At 59.7% G+C, this 20,695-nt stretch overlaps 1 protein-coding gene and 1 long non-coding RNA gene across 2 annotated transcripts; both read left to right on the top strand.

Annotated features, from left to right (window-relative positions):
- LOC116285670 (uncharacterized) lies at positions 1-13,426 on the top strand. The gene is made up of 3 exons (XR_012064592.1): positions 1-81; positions 6,449-6,576; positions 12,852-13,426. It is a non-coding gene; the product is annotated as an uncharacterized lncRNA (long non-coding RNA).
- A 106-nt stretch (positions 13,427-13,532) lies between these two features.
- Positions 13,533-19,369, top strand: KBTBD11 (kelch repeat and BTB domain containing 11). Its single transcript, XM_072950563.1, has one exon. It carries the CDS (start codon positions 13,675-13,677, stop codon positions 15,688-15,690), a length of 2,016 nt encoding a protein of 671 aa, XP_072806664.1. The 5' UTR covers positions 13,533-13,674; the 3' UTR covers positions 15,691-19,369.
- Positions 19,370-20,695: the final 1,326 nt, after the last annotated feature.

The raw sequence follows: 20,695 nt of genomic DNA, 5'->3' as shown, positions 1-20,695 counted from the left end.
CGCGTCGGAGACCCCGGCGAGGTCCCCGCGTCCCGGGCTCGGATGGGCGCCGGGGTGGAGGGCGAGGCGCAGAGCTGCGAGGTAGGGGCGGGCCCCGAGGGGGAAGGCAGCGGCGAGACGCCCCAGGAGGCGGAGAGCGAGCGGGGCGGGGGCCAGGGGTGGGCGCTGATCGGGCCAGGGGTGGCCGCCAGGGCGGGGTGGGGGCCAGGATGGGGAGGCGGCCGGGGGTGGCCCTGCTCGCTGTGGGGGTGTGGGGAGTGGGGTGGGCGGACCTCCGTCCCGCCCCGGGCGCCGCGTGGAACGGGGGCGGAGGCGCGGGGATTCCCCTAGGGCAATCCTGCCGGAAGCGGGTGACCGCCAGTCCCCGCGCTGCGCCCGCGGTGACCGCCTCCGAGGACACAGCCCCGGGGGCGCCGTGGCCGCTGCCGTTCCCGCCGCCGATCGCGCCCCCGCGCACCGAGCCCAGCCGGAGCCAGCCGGGGGCGGAGCGGCCCGAGGCCCGGCGGGGAGGAGCCAGGCCCGGCGCCCCGCTGCCCAGGCTGCGCGCTCCTTGGGGAGGCGGCCCTGGCGCCGTGGCCACGTTAGCGGCTGGCTTGGCCGCCAGTTCCCCTTTCCGAGGGGCTGCCGGGCCGTGCCTCGCGGACGGTCACAGCCGGGCAACGCTGCCCATCTGGAGGGGCTGCAGGAAGCGGGTGGGAGGTCCCTCCCCGACCTGGGGCCTGGGGGAGGGGAGGAACGTGCCGGAGTTCGTGCGGAGGCACCTCGCCGCTCCTCCTCCGTCTCCCTCCCTGACTGCCCTGCGGCCGCCCGCCAGGACCCCCGCCTCCCCCAGGGTCCCGCTGCTGCCCGGAACTGCCCGGGGTCGTGGGTGTGGGCTGGTGCTCAGCGAATGCTTTCTTTTCATCCAGGCTTCGCCCCACTGACCGACCAGACAGCCCGCCACAGTGCTTGTCGCCTGGGTTTGAACGTGCCTGACATCACGATGGCGCGGGGGCGGGAGTACTAAAAGGAGTAGCGTTTAAATAAAGACTGCGTGGAACCAGCCCACCGCACCGCGGGCTGAAGGTGCCTGGAGGGAGGTTAAATGGTTTCCACAGCAGCAGGCCTCCCGCTGCCACCCACAGGGCGGGGGGTCCCCAGCCTCCCGCGGGGGGCTGGGAGCGGGGCCGCGGGGTCGCGCCAGTCCCGCATGGCTGCTCCTGTAACGTTAAATAAGAAAGGTTTTTAAAAAACTCCACCACTTCTCAGGTTCCTACGAAACTACGTTCTCTATCTCCACCCACCCCCACATCTATTCTAAGGGAAAGGAAAAGAACAGATCAGTGCAATAGCTTTATTTCTGCACAACCCACTGAAAGCACTTTACAATCAAATTTTAAGTCCCTGCGCAGCCCCTCGACCGAGGAACGAGGCCACCCTGCCCCCGCCTGTACTCTGGCCGCCCCCCTCGGGTTCTCTTCAACCAGCAGTTCCTCAGCCTCTAATTAGGATCCCTTAATGGATGCGATGTTGTCCTTGGGCATTTTTCCCGAGCTAGCGGTGCCCTGCTGCTAGAATCCTCCCCACCCTGAAATGCAGAAGGGCGCTCTCCTGTTCTGTCTGACTTGCCCAGGACAAGTGTGGTGTCTGCACGTGTATGGAAATTGGCATTCCAGCTCCCCTTCTGGGTCTAACAAAGCAAAATTTTAATGAAATAAAGCCTGTCCCGCTTTTCATGTCACTGCATGGCCACCAGTGATACTGTAATTAGAACGCAGAACGAAACACTTTCAAAGACTTGGCTTACAGGATTCAAGGCAGTCTTAGGCTTGGGAGGAGGCGAGAAAGCAGGTAAATGTCCATCTTAGGTCAGGGAGGAGCCGCCTGGGCGCCTGGCTTGCGTGGGCATCTTGCCGTCCTAGGGTCTGGGCATCCCTGTTGCTAGGGCGGCTTCCTTTCTCCCAGAGGACCTTGCCTGTTGCTGGCTCCAGCCCTGGGAGAACAGAAGAATGTGGAAATGCGGTGAGGCCATCATCCATCTCGGAACATCTTTCTTGGCAGCCCCCATGGCTTGATTTCATTTCGCTTGTTCTGATTCAAGTAGCCGTGTGGCAATGGGAAAGCAGAGGCCTCTTTCTAGCCGAGGGTCCACGTCCAGCGACTTCGTCCTGGCCCTGAGACCAGAGGCTCTCCGTGCAGTGGGGCCTCCATGCGGGGTCATGCTTCAGTTGCTTTCTGAGTACCAGCGGTGAGTTGTCGGTATGGATGGCTCTGCCGAGCCTGGAATTACATAGGCAGCTGTCATGCCCGCAGCCTCCCTCCATCCGAGGCGGCGGACCCTGGAGGACGGCTGCTGGGGGGCCTCGGAGCTGCCCCGGTGGCCGTCCCTGTGCAGACCGACACCAGCCCTGCCATGCTGCACATCTATCTTCCCGTGGTGAATCTGCCCTCTGGAGTTCAAGGGATTGTGGTCTCCACTGTGGCCTTGGTTTGAGTTTCTCTCTTGGAATTGCTGTAATTATGTGAACGTTATAGTGTTGGCACCGGCACATCTTCGCAAGATAGTTAACAATGAGCAATGACTTCTGGAATAAAGCAGGAACTTCCAGGAGTTCGCCTTCTGCCAACAACCCAGCTCCTGCTAGGAAGGGTGTTAAACAGAGCCTTGGGAGGTGAAGCCGTTGCACGCCTTATGCAACAGTCGATGGGTTAAAAATTAATTTTTCTTTCACAAACATTCATTGAATGTCTACCCCAGGTCAGGCAAAGTTCTGGGTGCTGGGAATACAGTGGCATTTAAAACAGACACGGTGCCTACCCTAGTCCCTTGCAGCTTGGATCCTAATAAGGCGAGAGTCATTGAAAGTGTAATCATGTTACTTCCAGTGTAAGAACAAGCGGGCAAGTTCTCGGAAGGACAGGAATAAGCCCTAGGAAGCCTCTGACCAAGGGGCTTTGAGCTGGGGTCTGAAGGGTGAGCACGACCCGACGGAGGAGGTCCCAGAGGAACAGGGCGCAACTGAGAGTGGGAGGGGGGCCGGGAGGTGCGCCTGGACCGTGGTCACAGATGTGCGACTTTACCCCCAATTAATTGTGCTGTTTCCTCCATGAACTCGACGGAGCTTCACGCTTTCAGACTCGCAGCAGGACGTGGATTGTTTTTACAGCACTGAGGTCTGCTGAGTCATGAGGACACTTGTTGAAGGGGTGGTGTAGGTGGTGCCTGGGAGTCGGTGACTGCTGCACTGCCGTCGGAGGCCATCAGTGCTGTTTTCTGGGGTGTTGTGGTCGAGGGGCCTCAGAGCTCTGCCGTCGTGTCCGAGCACTGTCACCTCCTGCTCCCACTGCGCTGGTTCCCGGCGGCTGCACACAGCTCATCCCTCTGACAGTTCCTCCTACGGTCGGCGGAGTGGTCATTTAAAGACACCGGTCTTACTAAGTTGTGCAGCCAATCACTTCCCACTGCCGTGGGTGCAGCCCACAACATGGGTAACAGGACCCTTGCTCCAGTTGGCATGATTGTTCAGTGATCAGCCCCACAGACTTAGTGGCTGCTGTAGACTGAATGTGTGTGTCCCCCAAATTCACATGCTGAGCCCCTGTCCCAGGTGACGGTATTCGGAGGGGGGCTCTGAGAGGTGCTGAGGTCACGAGGGCGGAGCCTCATGAGGGCATGAGTGCACTGATAACAGAGACGCACTTCTGCCACTGGCTGGGAGCACGCAAGCGGTGGGGCCGGACCACCGGGCGTCCTCTGACTCTGTGGCCTCCCCGTGTGCTCCCTCCAGCCTGGTGTCCGGTGTCCCCTGACCTCTTAGGTGTTGGCTCCAGGAGTCCGAGGTGGGGTCCTCAGGAAGCTGTTCTTACCATTTTCAGCGCAGCCTCACCTCAGCATAGTCGTGGGCGCTTAGGATGGAGAGGACTGGCACACGTGACCTCCGGGGGGGCCGTCGTCACCCTGAGGAGAGCTCATGGGGGTCTGGACCGAGGGTGCGCCTGCACCATCCGGCCGCCGCTGGGGCCCGAACTGCCCTTCCTGCAGCTCCTGTGTGCGGCCCTCGGCCTGCCCCCCCCCACCGTCCTCCATCCGTCTGTCTGGCACACTCTTCTCTGGGGAGCACCTCCAGGGCAGGCCTTCCCACCTGGCGCCTCTGGAGTGCACCTCCCATCTGCATCCTGCAGGCAGTCACTGGTCACAGGCTGCCGTCTGCCGTCCCCCCCCCGACCAGAAGCCCCAGAAAGGCAGGGGTGCGCCCGACCTGTGGGCCGTGTCTTGGGGTCTGCGTGGAGCCGGGCACGCACTGTGCTCAGCGGGGTGAGTGGCCCAATTACTAGGACTCTTCAGAGCACAGCGCTGGCCCCAGCAGTGGGCGTCCCCCCCGGAACAGGAACGGGCTCTCCACGTGCTGTCCACTGGTGTCTCCGGGGCCTGGACGTGAGGCTGCACGCCGTCCAGTCCCGGGATGAGTGAACCAGTGAGGAGGGTGAAGAGCCACTCGGGCATGTCATCCTGACTCGAGGCCTGCGTCTCCCGAAGGCTGGTGCTTCTGCGGCCTGAGTGCGGGGACGGCATGGTGAGGGGAGAAGCCTCACCCTCGCTGGTCCTTTGGCCAAAGAGTACGTGTGGCCAGTGTAGGTCAGTGTCACGGGATGGGACGGGACAGAGACGTCACGTGGCCGGCAGTGGAGCCGCTCGCTGCTCCATGGAGGCCTCCCCTCCGCTGTGTGCTAGCCTGTCCCGCTGCACGAGCCCCTCACCTGGGCCGACTCCTGCTCTCCCTCCGCAGGGGAGATGGAAGGAGGAAGTCAGGTGAAGCGCTTTTAGCCGTGGAGGTGACCACCTTCGTGCAGAAGTCAAAAGATAAAGAAAGATTACCTTCATTTCTCTTATGTCAGACAGACCGCTCGGTGATTGGTTTTTAGCGCAAATGTTCTTACCATTTATTAAATCGATGAGACCTTATTAAAGGGTTGATACTTTGAGGGAAAACATTGAGGTGGAAGATACAGGCCCAGTTTATATCGCGAATGAGGTGAAATTCCCGTGAGAAATTTAAAAATGAACTGTAGGCGACTTCAGGCCCTCGGTCAGCATCCCAGTCTCCATGAGGACTTTTGATCGGCTGACCTCACAGGGCCTCCCCTTGGCCCAGGGTGCGGCTGGTGGTGGCCTCGGGGCCTCGTCCCCGGCTGTGAACTTGGGGTGCTTGTTGTGGGGCCCCGGGAACTGGGAGGGAGCTCGGCAGCGGTGGGACGAGGGGCTTGGGGGCGGGCGGCATCTGCTCCGTCCTGGGGGTGGCCGTCTCCCGGGGGCACTGGCGAAGGCAGATGTGTCGCGCGCTCGGCTCCAGCCTGGCCTGGAAACCGCGCCTTCTGCGGTGCCGCGGGATCTGCAGAAACCTTGGAAATGGTCGGATCTTGGACGTGTTCTTGTGCGTTTCGGGTTTCTGGAGCTGAGGTAGTGCCGTGGTGGGTGAGATGGGTGGGGGTCCTGGGACCTGGAGTCTAACTCAGCCTGGCACCACGAGCTGTGTGCCCCTGAGCAGGTGGTGAGTCCCATTCCTGCCCCGACGCCTGGGCTCCACGCCTTTGAAGCCACCGGAGGGGCCGCGTCGTCCTTAAGAGTCCCAGGAGCCTTGGATGGGCCCGGCCCTGCAGACCCACGGGGCCCTTGCTCCCCGGCCTCTTCAGTTTCCAGAACTGGTCAAGCCTGTTTCCACCGCCAGGCGTTTGCTCTGTGTTCTGCCCGCCTCTGTCTGGCTGACTTCTCTCAGAGGAGACTCACCTGGTCCCCGAGGAGAAGCCAGGCCCGTTCATCATCATCCTCAGATCCTTGTGGCTCTCACCGTGGTTTGTAATTGCACTGGAATTCACATAAGTGTGGCCTAGATCTGCCTTTGTCACTAGACCGTGAGTTCTGTGGGGCCAAGTCTGGTTCCTGCCACTTTCCGGGACCCAGGGCACTTCCTGGTACACCACAGGCGTTTGGTGTATATCCGCCCAGTAAATGAGCAAAGGACTGGAAATTGTTTATTATTTATCAGCGTTAACCGGACTTTCCCAGACTGAAGAACTGGGCGAGGGGTGGGACCTGTTCAATGCAGGGAGTCTCTCATTTCTGACTCCAGCTTCCCACTGGCAGGACTTGATTTCAGTGGGTGCACAAAACAGACTTATTTTAAGACAGTTAAGTTTACCCAAATATTGCTCAGAATTGGGCCTCAGAGCTAGAGCTTTCCGGGTAGTAATGCAATTCCAGTGCCTCTTTCCAGGGTCTCAGTGATTCTGTGTGTGATCTTAATGTTTGGCTAAGGCAGTAATTCCTGAACCTGAGCCACAAGCAGAGGCTCACGTTTCTGCTGCAGAATGTTCCCAGCTTGCTTCCCGAAGGCCCTTCCGGAAGCCTAGCGTGTAACTTGGAGTCTCTCCTGCGTGAATGCAGATTGACTCTCAGCCTTTTTCCTTCCAGTTCTTCAAGGTCTGCGATTCTGGTGACCACAGGACCTGTTGCACCTCCGGTGGCGTGTGACACACACGCATCCTGAGCACGCCAGCAGTGCCCTTCGGCCCCCCTGCTGTAAAGTGTGGTGACTCCAGGTGCGTTGTGACATCACCAACAGAGGACCGTCTGGTGGGTCACGAGGCCCCCTCCCTGCGGGTATCCAAGTGCTGGAATTAGAAGCGAAGGTCCACGATCTGAAAACCAGAGCGGATCAGCCGGTCTGTTTAACAGATTTTTGCGACCTGGCTGTCCAGCTGGATGTGTCAGTGTGATGTCTGTGCCTGGGCTTCGTCTTCCCCAAAGAGCCTGGAACTGTCACGGCCAAGGGCATGGGGACACTCGTGATGGCCACCACCCTCGGTCACAGCCCCTGGGAAGCTGGCCGCAGAGTGGGGCGCCCTCCTCAAAGTATGAGTGTTTCACTGGACTTCCGAAACCCGGGGCAGCGGGGGGTGGCCCTGGGCGTTCCCATGACCGACCAGTTTCATGAACAGATACAAGTCGGGCCTTTTTATGGTCTGATGCTCATTGTTTTTTGGTCTTTTGAGATGAGTAACTTCGTGTCCTGGGCCGTCAGCTTTTCCTCATCTCTTGAGTCAAGATCGTGGGGAGCCCTCCACCTGCCCTCACGTCTGAGTTGTGCTGATGCTGGCCGGGGCCCGGCTGCTGGGGGCTCTGGGCTGGGAACGGCTTTGTTCTCGGGGGCCGGGTCTCACGGTGCGTGGTTGCGCGGAGCAGGGCTTGTGCTGGTCTGGGCCCTGCGCACGTCCGTTTAATCCCCGCGGCGACCAGTGAGGCGGGTTCTTGTTTATGGTCAGAATTACGTCAGTTTCTGTGGATCGGAACCCCACTTGTGGTCCCTGAAGCCAGAAGCGGAGCTTGCCTACCTCCCAACCCCCGGCTGTGGCCTGACTGTCTGGAGAGCGTGGCCTCTCTTTCCACGTCCTGCGTTTTTGCTCTGGGTTGGCTTTGCTTTCTTCTCCTGAGGACACGCTCTGCCTCGACTTCAGCTCCCTGACCTACCTGCGGAAACCCTTCTCCAGCACCGACCCGAGGCCACGTCACTGCGGCAGGAAGACCTGCTGGACGGGGCACTGAGAGCGGGGCGCGGTCCTGGGCTGGACGCGTAAAACCCACAACACTTCACGGTTATTTATTGTAGCAAGTGTAGAGCCCAGGCATGGGTTTATAGCAGAGAATAAAGCCAGCGCTAGTCCAACACCCAGAGACAGCCACGGCCCCTTTTCAAGAATGTTGCGGTGCGCCGTGCATCACGTTTCAATGAGAACACCCTAGTGTACGTCATTCTTTGTGTGGCTGAAGAGCTTTTTTGGAAGAGTTTCTAACCTGGGTGTCTTCAGACTTGTTTGTCGTAGTTTCGCTGGTCAGTGTTCATTCGTTCACCGCCAGTCCAGCCTTTCCCGGTGGCTCTGCAGGACGCATCCCTGTGCCGAGGTTGGAACGATGGATGCATTTCCATGAATTCCACATCCTCGTGGAAAAGGATGCCACGTATGCACGTGAGGCTCTAAAATAAGGCCTTCTGTGCAAACAGACTGCGCAGTAGCTCACTCCGGAAGTGAGGAAGGCAGTACCAGTCACAGCAGGTCCCCGGGGGCCTGAGCCTGCGGATGAGCAAGAGTTCTGGCTCCGAGGAGGGCAGGGGGCTCTGGGCGGCAGAGGCGCCAGGGTGGAAGTGCACAGGGACACCTATATGGGTTACACACACACACACACACACACACACACACACACACACACACACACTGCATGGGCCTTCCCAGGGTGTGGTGGCCGTCTGTGCTCCTGCTGGAGGATGGAGAGGCGTTCGAGCAGAGTGGGGAGTGGGGTGAGAGATGAGGGCGGAGGAGACAGGGAAACAGATGGCGCGTGCCTCATTTACCAGCCTAAGGAGTTTGGACTTTGAGAATAGCTGTTACATAAAAGCTTTCTTTAGAAAGGAATTTCTCAGTAATTTTACTTCTCCCAGAAGGTTCACCGCACTGTCATTCCCCTAAATCACGCCCACCCGGGCAGAGCAGTCGGAGCCATCCCCTCCACCATCTTCCCCGCCGCCTCCATCTGCTTTACGCTCAGAACGGGGTGCGGGCAGATGCAGTCACGAGAATTCTGCTCACAGGATGCGCCGGGCAGCCGGCCAGACGTGCGGGCTCTTTGTGGGCATCTGTCATCCCAGCACGCGGACGCAGCAGAGCCAGCTGCTTTCCGGTCAAAACTGGTGACGGACAGGACGACTCCGGGCTTCGGGCCTGGGACTTCCCAGCGTGGCCGCTGGAGCCCGGCCGCGGGGCCCCTTTCTGGGTCCTCCACCTTCTAAGAGCTGGGCTGGTGGATTGTATGACGTTGGTGAAGTTCCATCTCATTTCCTCTTTGGAAAAGCAGGGCTAAAACGGTGCAACCCCACAGAAGGGCTGCTGGCGAGGGTCCCGTGTGTCGGTGACCGTGGTGCCTGCAGGGCAGACGGAGCAGGTGCGCCTGGTTCGTCACCACTTGGGCACTCAGGGCACCTTACAGCCCAGCGAGTCCTAGACACGTGCTTCACGAGGAAGAAATTAAAGCTGCAGGATGCGGCCTGGTGGAGTGGGCTCCGGTGAACCTCGCTTTGCCTCCTGAAGGACATCACTTACCCACTTAAGTATTCCACACACCAGACCCCCACCCACCCCTGAACCTCACACAGCACATGGCCTAGACCTGGCTTTGGCCGCAGACAGACACCAAGGGCGTGAACTCCTCCACATCGGCACCGGCTTCTAGCACCAGACAGCGGAGCCCCTGAAGTGGCATTTAGAGTTGTGGGTGTCGCTTCCTCGTGGCAGCTTTGGACCGTGTCGTTGCAGGCACGCCGCTCTGATGGTCTTCCTGGGGCTGCCCCGTGGCCCAAAAAGTGAACGAGGACCCTGGAGCGAGGTCAGCGGCTGCCCTCCCCAGCCTTGTGTGTGCGGCTCGTTAAGTGGTGCCCAGAGAGGAAAGCGCCCTGGAAAGTGGCATTTGCAGGAGCAGCCGAAGCCAGTGAGCACATCCTACCACCCGACCAGTGCTGAGGCCCCTGCCAGGGTCCCAGACTCGATGAAGGGCCTCCGCTCTGTGTTTTCGTTGCGAATTAACCCCAGACTCAGTGGCTGTTCACCGTGTGGGCGGAGGGGTTCTGGTGTGGGGGGGGCCTCAGCGGGCGGGGCACGGGGACTCTGGCATCACAGGCGTGTGGCTGGACACGCGGACGAGACGCTAGACGGGCGAGGACACTCGGGAGGAATTCCTTACGAGGCGGTGGCAGAGTGCACGTAAGCGTCCTGCGTCTGCTCATTAATTCAGAAAAAAGCTGCCTTCATTACTGGAAAGGGAGAGCCCCTTTAGCAACCTCTGTCGTTACAATGAGGCGTATTTAATTTTAAATCATCTAATTTCCACATTATATGTGTAAATAGTGTCCGCCTTAGGATGTCATACTCAATCCTTTTTTAAAAATTGACATTAATAGTGAAGAAATTCATAGAAGGGGCTTTAGAAAACCCCACTTAGGCACTTACAGTGTCAAGAAGAAACGTGTGCTCTTTGTGGGAAATGCTACCTAAGTTACATTTAAAGAAAATGAGTCCCTGTTAGAATTCCCACTGCAGCTGGGAAGGGGCCTGTTAGCACCACTCCGTACCTCCCCCGACAGGGCCGCCCCGTTACTACGCTGGGCTCAGGTGTCGTCTTCCTCGGTTGTGACAGGCCCCAGAAGCCGGGCCCAGGGGAGCAGCCCTCCCGCCGCCTGGGTCAGGCGCGGAGGCTGGTTATCTCACCACCACCAGGATGTGCCGCGCACAGAACCCTCCCGGAGCCTCTGGGGGCAGTTCTGATTCCAGGGCCAACCGCAGAGCGAGGCGGACGTCCCTCCGGAAACCGCGGACTGCCGGTCCAAGCAAGTCCGCCCCTGTCTCAGCAACGTGGAGGACTGTGATACTGTGGGCTGACTCTTCCCCACCTATTTTAAGGCCAAATCAGAGTAATGGGTTATTTGGGGGGAAAAAAAGATACAGCTATTAATGTCGAGTTCCTTTAACACGTTTGAACAAGGAAATGGCCCTTCTACGTGGTTCCCTCTCTCTCTGGGGGAATCTGACCGTCTGTCCTGCAAGGTGGGTGGGGGCCGGGACCTGCTGCTCTGCAGAACCGTCCTTCAGAAAGCGGCACCATGGGGCGGCCTCCCAGCTCGTGGACCCAGCGTCAGTGACAGATGGCCTTGCCCACCTGACAGCATTCACCCTGGCTGATGTGTGGTGGGCGCGGGCCCCTGACCGGGTCGCTGGGCGCACAGCTGGCCGTCAGTGTGTGGCCGTCACGGTTGGACTGGGGGGGACCGTGGCTGTGCCAGGGTCTGGGCCGCCCCCGGCTCCGCCAGCCTGCTCTGTGCCCCACGCCGGGGGCGCCCGGGGGCCGGCGAGAACGGGGCTGTTTTTGTTTCATTGTGGAGATGAAGCCTCTGCTTGCTGAAGCGAAGACAAAATACACAGTCTGCCTGGTTCTCTCAGGCTGTAGGCTGATTCTGTGGCGCTTTTAAAACACGAGAGTTCCAAACTTAGGCTTTTAAAATGTGTCCCATCCTGTGTGTTCCTTTGGGTCTGTGATGACTTCCGTGAAGAGGAGTCTTGTGGGTTGGGCTGGGAAGTTCTGAAACCCTTTTCCAGGCCAAAAAAAGAAAAAAATACTAGTTATTTTTCTGAGCTCCAAGGTCTTCTCTACTACACAGAGAAAGTGTGAAAAGAAAGAAGCAAATAAGGGGGCCGGTTCTCTGACTTTATTTCAGACATTAAGGTTCATGTGCATATTGGGGTAAGATATGGAAATCTGTCTTAATTTTTATCAAATTTTCCCTTGAGTGACTCAGCTAAAAAAGCACCTCCGGCGTTTTGGGCACACGCCAGAAACTTTGCTTGTAAAATCCGTGCAGGTTTCCAGTTGTCATCACACCCCAGTCGCCGGGGGCCAGCGTTCACTTCCAGCTCACTGGACGCAGCCTCGGCAGGGCCGGGGCACAGCTGAGTAAACACGCGAGCCCGGCGTGTCCTGCTGGCGTCCCGCGGTCACTGTCAGCCCATCCCAGCATCCCCCACGCAGCTCCCACGGGTCCCAGACAGTGCCCTGCGCATGCCGAATGCGCCCAGAAGGTTATGGTTAAAGACTCTGGAAAGGGAGAGGGAGGGGGGTGGGGGGAGAGCGAGAACTGAGTGTCTTGAGTTTCCACCTCAAAGACTGATTTCTGAGGATACCGGAAAGCTCTTTTAGTAACAGGAGCAGGAAGAACAGGGCCTGGTTCAGGTGTGTATTTACACACGCACACACTCAAGACACACACTCAACCCAGAGCGTTTAGAGGGACCAGGTCAGTATTAAGTGTGATCAGCAGAAATCAAGAGCAGCTGGGGGAGGCGGGTGGTTAAGTGTCACCTTTCCCACCGCATCGGAGAGGTGACCCCCTGCACAACGATGAGAAGCCTGAGCTCTGCTTGGTGCAGTTTTCTGTCTGCAGCCTCTTCTGGGGAACCCAGAGCACAATGTGCTTCCCTCTTTACACGAAGCCCCCTCCCAGGCCGGGGAGTCTCAGTGAAGGCTTTGCCAATTGAGGAGGTATTTTATTGTTTTTTAAAAACACCTCGTCTCCAGGCGCTCACACCTGCCTTCACAGCACCTCCGTGGGCTTTGTTTTTTGGCTGTGTTTCGGTTTGGTCTGGGTGCTGGGCCTTTTCTTTGGCCACAGGTCTGCTATTTGGAGAGTGGCTTCCCTGGGGTTCTGGGAGACGCAATTCCACGAATGAGCAGTTCAAACAGACTTCAGAGTTGGAGCCTCTGAGGCCAACTCCAGAGAAGAGCCCTCAGCACCCTTCTGCAAATATCTGTTGTGACTGAATGTGAGACACTTGACTAGAAATGACTTCAGGAAAACTCACATAATAAAACAAACAAGGTTTCATAGACCAGTCGTGCTTTCTCGCTGAAAGTCCTTAATTTTACACATGTCTCACCGGGTTGAAAGTAGGAAATGGTGGAGATCTGACTGCCATCGAGCTACCAAACTGGCGGTTTCCTGGGGGTCAACCCAGTGTATTTAAGGCTGAATTGGGTTCCCTTTTAGGCCTTCAAACTCAGGGGAGGAGCTGTTCTTCATACCTAGATACCTAATAATCCGTATGTCTTATTCACTGAGCTCTCCAGCCCTGAAAAGGCAAAGTCCCTGTTCCCACCAAATCTGAGTCCTGTCACCTGTAAGTTGTGGAGGGAAGTGTGGTGGGTGCCACGACACCAAATAGCCCTGCTGTGAAACGCAAATTCCAACGGCCTCTCTCTCTCTCTCTCCTGTAAACAGGACGCGGAAACACCTGATGCCCGACAGAGGAAGTCAGAGCCAGGCTTCTGACGGATAAACGAGGCGGGCCGGTCCAGCGTGCGCAGTGGCTGTGTTTCCCTAACGCCCACCTGGCCAGTGAATTATGCCCGCCTCCACCGGTGACCGTCGTGGTGGCAGACACACCAGGGGAGCCGCGCACACACGAATTCTCCAGCTGACCATTCATAAACGTTAATCGCGAAAGCGAGTCAGTCAAAAAAGCAAGCTCCGGAGGGGGGGGGGCGGCTCTCTGTAAAACACGGAGTTAAACTCAGGATTGGAAAGTGTTGACCGCAGCCTGTCTCCGATTCGTTGGTCCTCGGAGGCAGCGATGTGGTGCCATGTGGAGTGATAAACACTGACTCAGGAAGGAAGGGCACGCGGGGCCCTGGTTCCCTACAAGTACCTGGCCGCTCAGTTCTGCGGAGCAGGACCTGCAGACAGAGCGGCGGCTGCGGCTCCAGGGCTGTCCCGCCCACCGACTGAAGCATCGCCGCTCGGCGGGGGGCTGAGCCACAAAGACCCTGGCAGGCCGCCGCCGGGCGGTAGCGCAGCCGGGTTCACAAGTTCAGCCGAGAGCGCGCTCGAGTCGACACACCCCTTTCGCTGGAGAGGAGAGTGGGAGGGCGCGAGGGGAGCGGCGTGTGAGCACAACCGAGCGTGGACACAAGTGAAATCTGATCGCGCGCCAGGAAAAGCGTGCGGAGCCAGAAGCCCCGGAGGGGCGAGCGGCCCGAGTTGGGCGAAGCCATGCGGGGCTGCTGAGCGCGGGCGGCGGCCGGCGGCCGGAGAGAGCGCCCCCATGGAGAACCGGGTGGCCCCCTCCTGCGTCCTCTACCCGGGGGACGACCACGGCCGCGGCGCCGAGCCCGGGCGCGCCTTTACGCAGGGAGCGTGCGGCCAGGCCGGGGACCGGGGCGGCGTTCCCGAGGTTCCGGGAGAGGGCAGCCTGCAGCCGCTGGACGCGGCCGGGGGGGAGGGCGCTGCGTCCCCGGCGCAGACACCCTGCAGTCTGAGCGCGTCCCTGTGCTTCAGCTCCGGGGACGACTCCCCGCCGCAGTCTCGCGCCTCCGCAGCGGAGGGCGCAGCGGCCTCCCCGCCCTCGAGTCGCAGCGGCCAGCGGGTGGTGGAGAGGCAGTGGGAGGTCGGCAGCGCGGGCGCCGCGTCCCCCGAGGAGCGCACATCCCCGGAGGAGCCCGAGTCCCCGGAAGAGTCCGTGTCCCCCGAGGAGTGCGCGTCCCCGGAAGAGCCCGCGTCCGCGGGGGAGCGCCCGCCGGCCGAGGAGCCCGCGTCCCCGGAAGAGCCCGGGGACTCCGCGCCCGTGCCACCCGGCGTCGGGCCGGAGCACGGGGAGCCCGACCTGGTCATCGAGGTGTCGGGCCGCCGGCTCCGGGCGCACAAGGCGGTGTTGGCGGCGCGCAGCGACTACTTCCGCGCGCGCGCGTCGCGGGACGTGCTGCGGGTGCAGGGCGTGGGCTGGGCGGCGCTGCGGCTGCTGCTGGCCTACGCGTACAGCGGGCGCATGGCGGGCGTGCGGCCCGACAACGTGGCTGAGGTGGTGGCCGGCGCGCGCCGCCTGCAGCTGCCTTGCGCCGCGCAGCGCGCCACCGAGGCCGTGGCGCCGCAGCTGAGCCTGGCCAACTGCTACGAGGTGCTGAGCGCGGCCAAGCGGCAGCGGCTGGCGGAGCTGCGCGACGCCGCCTACCGCTTCATGAGCGACCACTACCTGGAGGTGCTGCGCGAGCCCGCCGTGTTCGGGCGCTTGTCCGGCGCCGAGCGCGACCTGCTGCTGCGCCGCCGCCTGCGTGCCGGCCGGGCCCGCCTGCTGGCCGCCGCGCTCGGGCCGGCGGGGGAGCGCGCGGGCAGCCGCCCGCAGAGCCCGTCGGGGGACGCGGAGGGCCGCGGCGACGCCGCCGTCTACTGCTTCCAGGAGGCGGCCGGCGAGTGGCGCGAGCTGACCCGGCTGCCGGAGGGCGCGCCTGCGCGGGGCTGCGGCCTGTGCGTTCTCTACAACTACCTCTTCGTGGCCGGCGGCGTGGGGCCCCCGGGCCCTGACGGCCGTGCACGGCCCTCGGACCAGGTCTTCTGCTACAACCCGGCCACCGACCAATGGAGCGCCGTGCGTCCGCTGCGCCAGGCGCGCTCGCAGCTGCAGCTGCTGGCCCTGGACGGCCACCTGTACGCCGTGGGCGGCGAGTGCCTGCTCAGCGTGGAGCGCTACGACCCGCGCGCCGACCGCTGGGCCGCCGTGGCCCCGCTGCCCCGGGGCGCCTTCGCCGTGGCGCACGAGGCCACCACCTGCAACGGCGAGATCTACGTGTCGGGGGGCTCGCTCTTCTACCGCCTGCTCAAGTACGACCCGCGGCGCGACGAGTGGCTAGAGTGTCCGTGCAGCAGCAGCCGCGAGCGCTCGGCCGACATGGTGGCCCTGGACGGCTTCATCTACCGCTTCGACCTGTGCGGGGCCCGCGGCGACGCGCCCGCGGCCGGGCCGGCCGGAGGGGTCAGCGTGCTCCGCTACCACTGCCTGGCCAAGCAGTGGGGCCGCTGCGCCTCGCACCTGCGGCCCCCAGGCGCGCCGTCTGGCCTGCAGCCCTTCCGCTGCGCCGCCCTGGACGGCACCATCTACTGCGTGAGCCGCGCGGGCACTTGGCGCTTCGTGCCGCCCGCCGACAGCGAGCCCGGCGGGGACGCGGGCACGGAAGGCAGCTTCGAGCTCCAGTCGCTGCGAGCCCCTCCGGACGCCCGGGGCGTGCTCTTCCCGTTCGTGCTCAACCTGCCCGAGAAGCCGGACAGAGGCGAGGAGGGCGCCGCGTAGGGTGGCCAGGGTCGCCCAGGCGTGTCCCTCTGCGGCCCTGGGACAGGGGAGGCCCCGCGGGCCGAGATCCCAACAGGGAAGCTGGAGTTGGGCCACGGCAGCGGAGGCGGGGAGGGAGAGTTGTGGGATGGGCGCTGCCCACGGGGTCACTGAAACACGTAGATGGTAGAAGCTTGTCGCGGGGCCTTGAAGACCTTTTGCAGAACTGTGTTAAGGTCCGCTTCGCTCATCTGCACTCCTCTCGCTTTGCTTCGCTTAGTGGGGTGGATGGTGTAAGACGAAGGGTATGTGCAAATAGGTACCCTTACAAATAACATACAAAACACCTGAGAAGGAGGAACTAGGATGCAAGATTAAGCTTCAGGGTACGGTGGGCGGGGCCCGGAGTGTACCGCGGTGGGCTGGGTGTACCCAGCATGTATTCCGGGTGTACTGGGGTGTCCCAGGGGTTGCTGGCAGAGTGGCCAGGAGGCCAGGCTTGAGTTCTGTGGGTGCAGTGTGGCCACTGCAGGATGAGAAGGCTCCAAGGCCCAAGAATTGAGGTCCTAAATTAGGCCAACGTGAACTGTATTAGTGGAATCACTGAAAGAGGGTCACGTGTCTTTTGGCTTGAGGCTTAAAATTACAACTGATAAGTAAAGCTCTTAAACGTAACTTCCACGGGTTCAGTATTTTCCAGTTAAAGGGTGGTCGTAGTTATGCTCGGTGATAGGATAACGACATGCTGTTGTTTGAGTTTTAATCTCTGGTGACTGGACGTTTGCTGCAGAGCATGTCTTCAGGGGGAAGCTGGCAGCAGACATGGGTGCTGGTCTGTTTCAGAGGGAGCGCCAGGACCACCAGGTGCACTCGGCCGTTTTCACGTTTTAAAGGGGCTCTGGGAGAGTAGTGTTCCCCCCAGAGAAGGTTGCAGTCCTTTCTGTTTGAGAGTTCTAAAGGGAAACCCGCATGCACAGTTTGAACCCACTCCCTATGATGTTCTGAATGTGAATCCTGTGACTCTGATGAGGGAAGTTCCGTTTCTGCAAGCATTGTTCAGAGAAAACGTGGCAGAGTGCCAAGGAGCAGGTTGACCTATGGGGAAGTAATGTGTATTTAACATGCAGTTTAGCAGGTAAGCTACATTTTCCTAATTGTAGGAAAATATCTTAATAGAGTTAACTTGAAATTAACAGGGCACAAGGACCCACCCCCTCATTTGTTACAGCATTTTACTTTCCAAGTAGGTATGGACAGGGCTTCCTGTTTATTAAGACTTCTCTGATACAGTACCCACTCATCAACAGAGGCAAACTGATTTGGGTTCTGAGTCCAATCACTTTTTTATTACAGTCAGAAAAGCACACGTGGAACATGACTGGCGAGTAAGAAGGTGAGGTCACGTGCACCTGACTGGCTGACCCGTGAACCCAGCGACGGGAGTTTAGCTCTGTGCCAGTCCGGGGGTAGATGGGAAGTAGGTTATGCTTTTTAGAGGGTCTGTGGCTATGAAAGCCATCTGTTCAGCGTGGTGAGGAAGGACGCCATGGATCACGCCTGTGCTCCAGGACCAGGCGGTACCATTGCAGCCCGAGTGCGTCCTGCTGACTTGTGTGCCTGCCCACGCCTGCTCTTGCCAGGAGACGGTGTCTTCACAGCTTGGTTCATTGTCTTAGGAAAGGAAAACTGGCCTCCTGTCACCCGACTTCTTTGGCTTCTTTGTCGCAGTCAACTGGAGACATAGTTGGAGAAAAAGAGTTGAGATCTAACAGAAATAAGTGATGTTCTTTTAAAGACACGAGTGTTTCTTGCGGCCGTACATTTTTACTCTGGACCTTCAGCACTTTTGGTAAAACTTTCATGTGAAATGGAACCAAGCTAGTATTTTCGTTCCTTCAGTATCAACCCCATGAAGTATCATCACCGTGATTTCACTTGGGAAATCATTCCTATGACGTTTACCATTTAGAAGCGGGAACGGGCTTCCCTTAGGGTGGGAGGCGTGTTAGACGTCGGTGGACAGCTGAGTGATGGCGAGCCCAGCCGGAGTGCTGTCTGTTACTTCATCCTTTGGTTGAATGTCTGTATACACAGAGCACCTCTTCCTCTGGGAGCTGGTCCCGGAGCGCCTGGGGTTTGTCAGCCTGAAATACCCAAGGAAGCCTAGACTGGAGAGGGTGCAGAACCTTAGAGACCGGGTTTCTGATAGTGACATCACCGAGAACAAGCCCTGAGGACCTGGCGTGCCGTGAGAGCCAGATCGCTTTGCTTTCCGGGGGCAGTACCTGGGGTGTGGGGCCAGGAGGTGTGCACCAGTTAAACACGTGGAAAAGCCACCCCTCCCAAGATCGCTGGTTTGGAGGACTGCTGGGGGGAGGGGCAGGCATGGCCGAGACTGGCCGCAGCTCTGAGGTTCCCAGGAAGCACCTCATTATGTTCAGTGTGGTGTGCTAAGTCTGCTTGCAGCTCTGCGTGGGGAAACAGTCAGGGCAGAAATACTCCTGATCTTGGATCAGTGAAGAGGCAGATGAACCTAACACACTGAGGATGGCCATCCACAGTTCTCACGAAATTAAGCTGTGCATGCACAATGACACGTCCAGGCCCCGGAACGAGCAGCGGCATTTTAAGGGGAGAGTGTTATTCAGGGAAGCGTCCTCTCGCGGTTAGCTGACCAGCCGTGACTTGGGTATTGTCAGTCGGGGTTCATTCAGAGCCCAAGGGAACGGGGCTAAGATGCCTTCATTTTCTGTCTGTCTTCACTCTTGGTCTTGGGGCCCACCCAGCACCAGCCTGGACTCGTGGCTGCGTTTGGGACTTGGCGACTTGACTTCTGACTCTGTGGCCACACTTGTTTCTTTTTCCTCGAAGAGAATGAACGCTGTGGGGATTCGTTGGCTGCTGAGTTAAAACTCCTACCTGGATCAGTTTTGCTGCAAATACTTACAAACACGAGTCACCTGCTCCATTTCTGTTAATTTCTGTGACCCCTTAGTGATCCTGGTAGCCCCTGTTTAACCCGCTGGTCTCTTGGGTAACTTCCTGAGAAAGATTCTGAAACGGCATGTTTTTGGTTCTTTGCCTTTCCCTGAGATTCAGATGGTCTCAGGACATAGTCTGTGTTAACACCTTCCTGGGCTGAATGTAAACAGAACCTCTGTTTCGTATTGTCTTGCTTTAGATGCTTTCCTAGCTTCCAAAATGTTTTATTTTGGTGTTAAAAAAAAATCAGAGTTCTGATTTCCCCCTTCCTTCTGCAGTGGCATTATTCCAAGAAGATGGTAGGGTCTGAGGTGGAAGTGCGCACGCGTCCCGGTTGCATCTGCATTCCTGCCGGCGGCGTGTTTCTCCAGGCTCTCCCCGTCCAGAAGGGCGCCTGGACCACGTGGCGCCAGCTCTCCGCGCAGCCACGGGCAGGTGGGCACTGTCTCCGTGCTTGGGGAACTGGTTTGAAATGAAGGGAAATAAAAGGCTCAACGTGTTCTCATGCGAGATGAAAACTCCCCCAAGGCTTCTTAAAGCTCTGCACGGGCCCCGGAGCTGCCGGGGTTAAAGACACGTCACACCCGTTGAGAGACAGCCCAGGCGGCTGACACTGTCTGCGTCACGTGCGGATCAAGGCCCGGCACCCATCCCGTAAAACCGTGTCTGTCTGTCTGTCTGTGCCAAGGTGAAATAAATCGCTGGGTGATGCCAGTGCTCCTGAAATGTGTGCAGCTGTGTCTTCTCTCGGGAGCAGAGCCCTGGGTGGGGGGTGGGGATCCCCTCCAGGAGCCAGCTGGCAGGGGGCTTGGAGACTCTGGCTGGACCTGCAGGCGCAGGGTGGGAGCCCCCATCTGTAAATGAGGAGTTTGGTGACTCCTGAGCGTCCTTCCAGGTGCCAGTGCTAAGGAAGGGAGTCTCCACGTACTCGTCAGGTGTGTCTGGACACCTCTGCCCTCGCCGTCCCCTCCCTGTCCCCATGGCCAGCAGGTAGCAGCCCCTCTGGCTGCAGTGTCTCCTGGAGGGGCCGTGAGATGTGATGCTGGCCGTGGGCCAGGACGGTTGATGTGGCCACGGCAGGAAATGGGAGCGAGGTTTGGGAGGAAGAAGTTTCCTGCACGCTCACGTCCCGGAGCGGGGTCGGCACACACCTGGTTTGGGTCAGGGCACAGAACAGCCTTTACTGGGGTCCCCGGGAAGGGCAGGCGGTGGGCGAACAGCTGGGCGCTGGCCTCTGTGAATGATCCCGGGGCCGTCGGGGTCTGGGGCCTGCCCTGGGTGGCCAGGCAGGGGAGGTGCTGGCTCACGTGAGGCTGGGTCGGGGGTGGCTGAATCTGGTTCTGTGTCAGAGACGTGCTCGCTGCCCTTTGCTGTCTCTAAGGAAGCCGGGGCCCTGGGAGGGGGGTCTCTCCTGGGTCAGAACACCATCCAACAGAGGAAATAAGGAACGTGGCCCACGCAGCTGGGGACCCCACTGCCCCAGCCCCCAGAGCGGGCTTGAGTCCCTGTGGGCATGTCAGGTGAGCATCGGGGCATGTTCACCCAGTTTCCCTGTGTTCCTCTTCCTGAGCGGCCCCTCATTCCACAAAAACCCCAAAGTGCCCCAGAAAGGGGCCCGAGGGGATTTCCTCCTGCCCCCCCGCCCCCCCCCCCGCCAAGTTCAGAGCAAATGGAGAGATGGGCTCAGTGGTCAGACAGACAGACACTGACCAGCACGGGAGGGAGAGGATGTGGGTTTGGGCGGATTGGCCGGGCGGCTTGTGCCCTGGAATCAGCCCGCTGTGGCCTTGTCCTCAGTGCATGTGTGACACATATTTAAATTCTGTGTCTGTTGTGGTGGCCTGGCATCTCAAAACCCTCCTGCCTGGGGCGAGACGGCCCCTCCTGTCAGCAGAGGGCCCAGCCAGGGGACGCCTGTGACAGATGCCAACAACCCAGCCAGGCCGGGCTCCTGTTGAATACATCGCCACTGAGCAAAGAGCTTAGAAGCCGCAGGTCTTGTGGCTGAACGTCGGTGTCCACAGGGCACTCGACATCCCTTGTC

This window comes from Vicugna pacos, chromosome 26 (assembly GCF_048564905.1).
Source record: "Vicugna pacos chromosome 26, VicPac4, whole genome shotgun sequence".
Classification (NCBI taxonomy): Eukaryota; Metazoa; Chordata; class Mammalia; order Artiodactyla; family Camelidae; genus Vicugna; species Vicugna pacos.
Note: the sequence above shows the minus strand (reverse complement) of the source record. Positions and strands in the feature narration are given on the sequence as shown.